Source organism: Hyposmocoma kahamanoa, unplaced genomic scaffold (assembly GCF_003589595.1).
Source record: "Hyposmocoma kahamanoa isolate Upper Pololo Valley unplaced genomic scaffold, ASM358959v1 84, whole genome shotgun sequence".
NCBI classification, from domain to species: domain Eukaryota; kingdom Metazoa; phylum Arthropoda; class Insecta; order Lepidoptera; family Cosmopterigidae; genus Hyposmocoma; species Hyposmocoma kahamanoa.
The window spans coordinates 2110013-2118792 of record NW_020654229.1 but is presented as its reverse complement, the minus strand read 5'-3'; the positions used below and the strand labels follow the sequence as shown (position 1 = coordinate 2118792).

Below are 8780 nucleotides of genomic sequence, written 5' to 3'. Positions count from 1 at the left end.
GCTTAGGGAAAATCTTAACACTGCGATTCAGAAATTGCGTTTTCTATGCCAACGCTAAAGTTCGGAACTATTGTTACAAATGTTGCTAAAGTTACAGTTCAAGAAATCGTTGAACGAAATTTAACCCACTTATAGGGTTTTGACATTTGGTGATGACGTAAACTAAGCATGTTGATGGTTGTTTCTATTGTTCAACAAGGTAACGAGTCTGCTCTCGACCCTCGTGACTTCGACCTTCGTGATTGAGAAGCAACCTCCGCAGGTCATGAAGACCAACACTCGGTAAGTGGATAGATAGAGAGATAAAACGTCTGTAATGTCAGTCCCAAGCAAACACAAAAACATGAAAACATTTTTTGTGTGTCTGTTACGCATTTACCCCATTTGTGAACCAATTTCGATGATTCTTTCTTTCTTGGAAAGAGAGTACCTCAGTATTGATCCCATTTAAATTTGAAGAAAATATTCCACCTCTAAGGGTGACAAATAAGGGGATGAATCATCCCACTTTCGGTTAACTGACTTCAATAAAACTTGGCAAATAAAACTCAGCAGAAACGGATTAACATACTTTTAGGGGTCGGTTTTTTTTATAATTACATCGAATTATTGCACAATTTTAAATAAATAAATAACGCACACATTCAACATAGCCCCGCACTAGGGAAACCCTGTGTCGCGGGTGCCATGGACATACACATACACAACCACAAATTACACCCAAACTCACGAGAGAAATAATTGTAGGCCATACAACTATTTCTCTCGGCCCGGGAATCGAACCTGGGACCTCTGCGTGGCAGTCCGGCATGGTAACCGTTCGGCCACAGAGGCAGTTATTTTTTTTATTTTTTTATTTCTGGCCACATGACCAGATAATATATACCTTAAGGACTAAGTATAATAATAGGAGTAATTATGGTAACCTATTACAAACTCGAATTTTTTTTTCCGAAATAACGTTCGTTCGAATTTTCATTACACCGAATTATAAGGAAACCGTTGCTCTCTTAGGATATGTTGGATGTTTGTTACAAAGACACGATTGGGTTCGGTTAGGTTAGGTTTAAAAGAAAAAACATTTACCTCTCAAAATTACATCAAGTGACGGGACGAACAAGTCGTGTACCTGGTGGTAAGCGACACGCCTGTCCATAACAGTTGCAGTGCCACTCAGATCTTTAAATCACAAGGATCTGAGGGGCACTAACACGGCGCACATCATAAGGCAGCAATCTAAGACATAAGTTGACAAGTACCATGTATCCGTAATTTCACTTTCAACGATACAATCCCTTCTAATGTTCACTTTGTGACGACTTTTCTGTAATGTACTACTAATCTCAACAAGAATTTTGTTTTTGTTGTTCGTCAGTGACTGACTCATTAAACTTTTTTATCAGAGCAATTTCTCTATATCTCTCAAGCTCTTTCTGTCGTACTATTGACCAGAGGCTTTTCAGAGATTCACGCAAATATTCCGTCACGTCGAGGAACCCTAACAATTCAAACAGTCGTTTGTTTTCTTGTTGGCTCAAAGTTGTTCCTTCCAAATCGAACTTTTTACCCTCTGATCTTTTAATTTTCTTTTTATTTGTACATCTGGTTTATAAATGTTTAACTATATTTTCCTGTCCAAAACAACCAATCTTACGTTTGTTTCTGTCAGAAGTGGCTCCTAGTAATTTTTGAAGTGCTCAGAAGTTGTATGTTTATACAAAACATTCTTTGGAGCCTACCGACTTACAATAGTCTCGTGCCAAAATTGAACGTGTATGAGGCTGACAAAATGTGCAATTTATTGCATTCTTTTCAATTCACGTTGAGGTACATATATTCAACTGATTCGTGAAGAGGACAATTTTAAATACATATTATTATTGCCTTTGCTATCCATATTGCTTGATATCCAGACTCCCTGTAATTTTTAAACTGAAGTCGTTTCTAGACCAACTTCCTGGGTACACGAGTACGAGTTGTAATAACTCTTTGTAATCTTCTCTTGGATGGTTACCGACGTTCAGAATGCTTTGGATTGACGATCTCCGTGGTCAAGTGGCTTGTACATCGGTTTTCATGGTGTCGCCATATCTGAGGTACCGGGTATGATCCGCGGCCGGATAATGTAGAAAAACCGACTTGACCTAACTAACAAACTGAAGAAATTGACAATATAGAATGTCTCGGATCTGGGTGTTTGTGACAGCGTCATTATTTCCAATTTTCATAACATATGTGCTTTAGTTACTTACTTTGGGATCAGTGCGACGTATGTAATGTTGTCTGATGTTGTCCAATCCTATTCCTTTGGGGACTCCGAGATCCTAAAAACTTACTACAAGGTAGGTAGGTCGGTATTCTAGTAGCTAAGCTTCCTATTATGGTTCCCACTTCAAAGTGCAATTAACTACAAAAAATTAAATTTCGAAATTTCAGAAGGGACCAAAGTGTGCAACTTCTAAATATTATCCAATCTTCTTGAAATTCAGTATATACATCTTATACAACAATGAGACTCGGGGAGTAAGCAAAGTCACATGAAAACCACAACTTTGGAAAAATGAAACACCCTAATCCTTTCAATAATGTCAATGTTTATTCCAGCTTCACGGCCACGGTACGTCTCCTGGTTGGTGGGCAGCTCAACGTCTACATGACCCCTCCTCGAGTCAGCGTAAGTGTTTTAAACAATTTTAAAAAACGGTAACTTTAATAAATTTTTATTGAATCATCAAATGAACATCAGGATATGTTTTTACAACCATGTATATTTTTTGTGAAAATAGTATCTAACATGACTGTACCACTTCAGTCAACCGTGACCATGGGATCTGTAACGGGCCCAAAACGTTGGTTTGTTTGAAAAAAACAAATATACGCGATTTAAATCCGTAAAAATAGTTTCATTTCCTAAGTATCTAACGAATTAAATAATAATAATAACGCACACACTCAACGCGGGTGCTATGAGTCTTAAAAATATTTCTTCCGGCCCTGGAATCGAACCTGGGACCTCTGCGTGGCAATCGGCATGGTAACCGTTCGGTTATGGAGGCAGTTTGTTATAATTTTATACAAAGATATATAGATAAACACTTTATTCACTAGTATGACGCAAATACAGATTGAATACGAGAGGAAAGTAGCAGTAGAGCTCCTTGTGAAAGAGTTCGCCCAGGAAAGTACTGCCACCTTACTTATTTCTGCCGCCAAGCAGTAATGTGAGCATTACGGCCTTCCAGTTTATAAGGGTAAGGGTGTTGGTGAAATTACAGGCACATGGGACTTGTCAATGTCTCATGGCGACGGGCGCAGTGGCAGCGCCCATAAGATCTTTATTTGTATGATAAGATATAAATAAGTAATATTGTACACAGACGTTGGTAAACCTAATAAATAAATAAAAAACAACCGTGACCATGGGACCTGTAAAGGCCCCGAAACGTCGGTTTGTTTGAAAAAACAAATATGTATACGCGATTTAAATCCGTGAAAATAGTTTCATTTCTTAAATAAAAAAAATAAAATCTTAATGGACTCGAACCAGCATGTGTAGCCTCAACGTGGCTACCGCTCTGCCGACTCGGCCACGAATCGTTGTTTCTGAGTTTTTTGTGATACCAAGGACGAACGATTTGTTCCGTTAAATGTTTCCGGGAGTGTATTAATGTGCGCCGTGTTTTAAGTAAAATATGTTTTGTCGTCAGGTAATCATAATATCGGAGCAGCAAGCACAGCAGCTGTTGAAAAGCGAGTGCACGGCCACTACCAGTCGCGGCAAGCCGCCGCAGGAGTGCGGAGACATTCTGAACAACACTGGCACCATGGAGTATCAGCCGGCCAGCAGACAGCTCAGCGTGAGCTTCAGGTAGGTTCAAACCTCGTGGTTACATTTCTACGGCGAAGTGATAAGATCTTCTAAATATGTTTGGAGTTTTTATAAAAAATAATCCACTTTTATTCTATTCTTATTCCAACTTACAACTTACGCCAACAGTATATAATCAGAAATAGAGACGAAATGTCATTTGTTTTGAAAACTATTCTGCCAAATCATTACGGTGACAACTGCGCTCCGATTGGCCAGCCCGTATTCGAAACAATTGACGGGTGTCGTCAATTGTTTCACTTCAAATCGGCCAGTTTAACTTGAGCTTTCCTATAATGGACGAAAATTGAAAAATTACACGTATTTAATTCTTAATTACCGATGAAATGTGATTCCGTCTGTTTTGTAATTAGATGTTTTGCTGTTTTTCCCACACCACCGAATGGAACAGCACGCCATTGTTAGAGATATTATCTTTATTACAATAAATACAGAATATTTTGGGAACATACGGAGACGTACACACAGGTCAGTTGTTGGCGTTGTACTATTTCAGCTTTCTAATTTGTGACTTCAGCGCAAACAGGAGTTGATATTTAAAAGTGATATATGACCCATTTACCTGATGAGTTGCCAGGTATGGATGGCCCTTATATAGTCTCTATTTCTGGTTATATACTCGATGTTTATGTATGGCATTAAACGCTTGCAGTTAAACTTTCAACTGCGTGCATTTGATCACGACTGCATGCGTTAACTGCACGCAGACCATCTGTTATCAGCCTTAGTGGGTTGCGAGTTTTAAATAAAAATAGTATTATCTTTTCCTTGAATGACTATTTAATTTTTAAAGTGCAATAAATAATATTTTATTCATTCATTCATTCAATTCATTCGTTCAATCAATATTTATGTATTTCCGTTCAGGAACATGCAATTACGCAAAATTAAACGCGCTGAAAAGAAAGGAACAGAGAGCGTGATGGATGAGAAGCTGACACTGCTTTTCCAGTCAGAGTTCAACGTCGGTGGGGGCGAGCTCGTCTTCCAGGTAGGTACAGTCCACTGGTTGACATTGAGACCTTAGAATAATAACGCATAGAAACCGAGTCCGCACACGCTAAGTGAGGCAAATTGAAGCGCTCCCAATGGGCCTACACGAGCGGGCGGGCCTTCAGTGCTCAAGGTCAACTTGCACCGCGAACAGATCAAGAATTTTAGCTAAAAATGACGAAATGTGCGGTAAATGAGTGTAAAAATACGTCAGACAAACAAAATAGGTACTAACATCACATTCCACAAGGAAGTAACGCTTTTCAACTTGTATTTTTATATGAATATTCACTAAAACCGAAAATTAACCTACTACTAAAACTAGCCTACATGAATTTGATTTTTGCCTCACTTGTGACTGTTCGTTTGATATGAAACTATCATTCTATGCGTTACTATTCTAAGATTGAGACCTTATTTTCCAGCTGCACACAGTCCATGATGACTATGTATCTCTTATGAAATTAGGTGATAAATTGATGCTGTCCTTCCAACTCAGTTCAACATTAAAATAATTAAATAACGCACACACTCAACATAGCCCCGCTTTAGGGAAACTGTGTCGCGGATGCCATGGACACACACATAGACAACCACAAATTACCCCCAAACTCACGAGAGAAATAAATGTAAGCCATGCAAATATTTCTCCCGGCCCGGGAATCGAACATGGTAACCGTTCGGCCATGGAGCCAGCGAATGAACATTGGGAGGCACTTACTCTATTTTAAGACCAGATAATTCTCAATAATGTTTTTTTTAATGATCATCATCGTCCGGTTTTGAAGTGTAAACGAACGGGAATGGTCACTCCCCGCCTCTTCCTAGCTTTGGATACCGCACCGCGCCCCGCATATTGAAGGTCACAAGAACGGAACGGCAACAAGGCTGTCAGTTATCTACTGATTTTTTTTACGTGGCACCATTAGAATTACTTTAAAATGCAACTTCGTTAAACCAGTTAAACAGTTAAACCATTTTCAGTATTCTGGAATTCAATGATAGCTATATTTATACATAAATAAACTGCCTCTGTGGCCGAACAGTTACCATGCCAGACTACCACGCAGAGGTCTCATGTTCGATCCCCGGCCGAGAATATTTGTATAGCCTACATTATTTCTCTCGTGAGTTTGGGTGTAATTTGTGTGTGTCCAAGACACGCGCGACACTAGTGCGGGCCTATGTTGAATGCGTAAAAAAAATTCGATTTCTTGCTGTATTTATATATTAGTTTGAATCCATTACATGTACATTGCACATTTTTATATGTATATTAGATTTTGTTCGTCCCATTGTTTGGGTCATAAAAAAAATATGGCATTGTTATTTTCAGGTGTGGACCCTGTCCTTGCCGGTGGTGGTAATCGTGCATGGCAACCAAGAGCCCCACGGCTGGGCCACGGTGACATGGGACAACGCCTTCAGCCCGCCCGGCAGGGTGCCATTCGCGGTACCTGACAAGGTAAACTTACAACGCGACAAAGTGACACCGTATTGTTGCTTATCTGTATTCTACAAGATTATCAAATGTGGAATGGTTCGGCGAAATACCCAATGGCCACTTTGGATTCAGTTGTAAAGCGTGCCAAGAGGATTATATATATAATTTAATGTCCTGGATCTATTCGGGATTGGAGAAATCACAATCAAGTACATGAAAAATTAACATTACTTGAGATAGGCTAGATTTATGTAGACTACGACCACTAATTTTTCGGAATATTTAGAAAAATCCTTAAAAAAACAAATCTCTTTTTAAATATTTTTTTTTCAAAAAGTATTATACATTTTACAAAAGACTCCCACCGAAGTGGAAATAGTTACTTAACACATGTAATTAGAATTAAGAACGCAAATACTCAACATAGCCTGTAAAATTATAAAATAAATTGTGGTTGTTCATCTAAACTTGGCAATTTCGACATACGATACTTTACGTAGTAGGGGTCGACATACCCGACTTTGCTTTCTTGTATCGCGACTGGCATTCCTTTTGAGTCATTGGTCCATTATTAAACTATTGTGATACTCACACAGGTGACCTGGGGCCAGCTGGCAGAGACCCTACGCATCAAGTTTTTGTCAGCTACAGGTGGAGACCTGTCTGAGGATAACCTTAGATTTCTTGCAGAAAAGATCTTTAGGTATGTTATATATGTGTAACTGTTTTAGTCAAACCATCAATTATTATTTACATAGTTAAATAAAAATTTTCGTGTTCTATGTTGTAATCAATTAGTGAACATTATAAACCGTACCTTTGGTGTTATAAAGCCACGGAATTAATTTATATTACTATCAGAATGGCTGTCGCTAAAAATCACACATTCAGAATTTGAAACACTATGGAATCTTGATAATGATTGGTCGTAGTTTCAAATTTCAAAAAGACATTCTGGAGTATTAATATAATTTACACTTTAACTTGTTGGCATATCGTTGAAACTTCAATACTATCAATATCTATCATTGCAAGTTACGACGTTTAAATTTTATTTTCAAATTTCAAACAATGTGCTGCCATCTAGCGGTTAATAGCTAAACGACGCCGAATTCGAGGTGTTTTTTAGTTCTCCCTAAAAGAAGCGATCATATTGCAGCGGTATAAGAAAATTGAAATTTATTAAAATTAACTTAATATGGATTTGAAACATCACCATAGATAATATTACAAGAGTGACTATAATTTTTTGCAAATAAGGATATTTGTTACAATTTTCGAGGTTTTGCGCGAGATAATTGACACGTACACAGCGAAAATGGAGCACTGAGCTCAAGTTTGCGGAACTCCGCGGACTCTTGGCACACGTGACACGCAAACTAAGCACCTCTACTGTATTTATCGTTCTGTGGATAAAGCAACATGTAATCATATGTCAAACGAAAGTAAAATCAAAGACAATTATTAAATAATTCATCGGGTTGTCGGCTTAGAGATAAAGGCTGTGATCCACGCACTAGATCTTACTTGGTGCAACATATTTTGTTGGCCATTCAGCGCGGTAATACTTCCAGTGTTATGGGGACTTTTAAACCAGCTAAGATTCAGAGCGGTCCTTTTTCATTGTAATAGTTGGATAAGAATTATTAATTTTTATATTACGAAGTCTGTTGCTGATTTATAATTGTGCCTTCTTGGCGAAGCCTACGTTGTGGATTGACGTAATTGTGTAATTAATTTATTTTTTAAATGAATTGTATTATAGTGATTTTGTTGTTTTTTTCAATTTTTATACTTAAAATACATTTTTTTTTTAGATTTTGTGACAAAGCAGAAACAGCTGAAAATGTAAAAATTGTAACAGTGTAACAATGATTAAATCATACTGTAACGAAAGTCATAAAAATACGACCTACATGGAACAAAAAATGTAAATTATGTCAGATTTCATAGCGCTCATATTTAAATACAAAAAACTTATCGACTAACGTATTCGTTCGTAGAATAATTCAACCTCTTTACTGAAAGTTTGTGTTTTTCCAGATGTGGCCTTATTACGTCAAGGGTGCAAAATTACTTCCATTATTATTGAAAGGGATGAATTAACCGCTTTTTACTTACAGTTAACGATACTGGACTAAATAATTTTGTTTTGTATGTACTACATATGGTGGGTTCGATTCCCGATGCAACCAATTTATGGAATATTATTGTCTGATAAAATTTCAAGGCAGAAACTAAGTTATAAAAATGTGACCTTCCCAGATCAAACGTACCGTTAAGCGCTTTGGAACTGAACGGCATGACAGTGTCGTGGACACAGTTCTGCAAGGACGCGTTGCCCGACAGGAACTTCACGTTCTGGGAGTGGTTCTATATGCTGTTGAAAATGACCAGGGACTGTTCGCAACTGAGAGACATGTGGCGTGATCGGTTAGTGGATTTTCCGGGGAT

General features: G+C 38.0%; 1 protein-coding gene across 4 annotated transcripts in view; it reads left to right on the top strand.

Moving 5' to 3' along the window:
- Nucleotides 1-8780, top strand: part of LOC113234572 (signal transducer and activator of transcription 5B) — a 59583-nt gene that overhangs the window by 14827 nt on the left and 35976 nt on the right. For all 4 annotated transcript variants that reach the window (XM_026469921.1, XM_026469922.1, XM_026469923.1 and 1 more), the window contains 7 exons: nucleotides 200-282; nucleotides 2605-2674; nucleotides 3708-3868; nucleotides 4757-4880; nucleotides 6219-6347; nucleotides 6923-7029; nucleotides 8592-8759. In XM_026469921.1, coding sequence (XP_026325706.1) covers nucleotides 200-282; nucleotides 2605-2674; nucleotides 3708-3868; nucleotides 4757-4880; nucleotides 6219-6347; nucleotides 6923-7029; nucleotides 8592-8759 — 842 coding nt within the window. The remainder of the gene's footprint in view (nucleotides 1-199; nucleotides 283-2604; nucleotides 2675-3707; nucleotides 3869-4756; nucleotides 4881-6218; nucleotides 6348-6922; nucleotides 7030-8591; nucleotides 8760-8780) is intronic.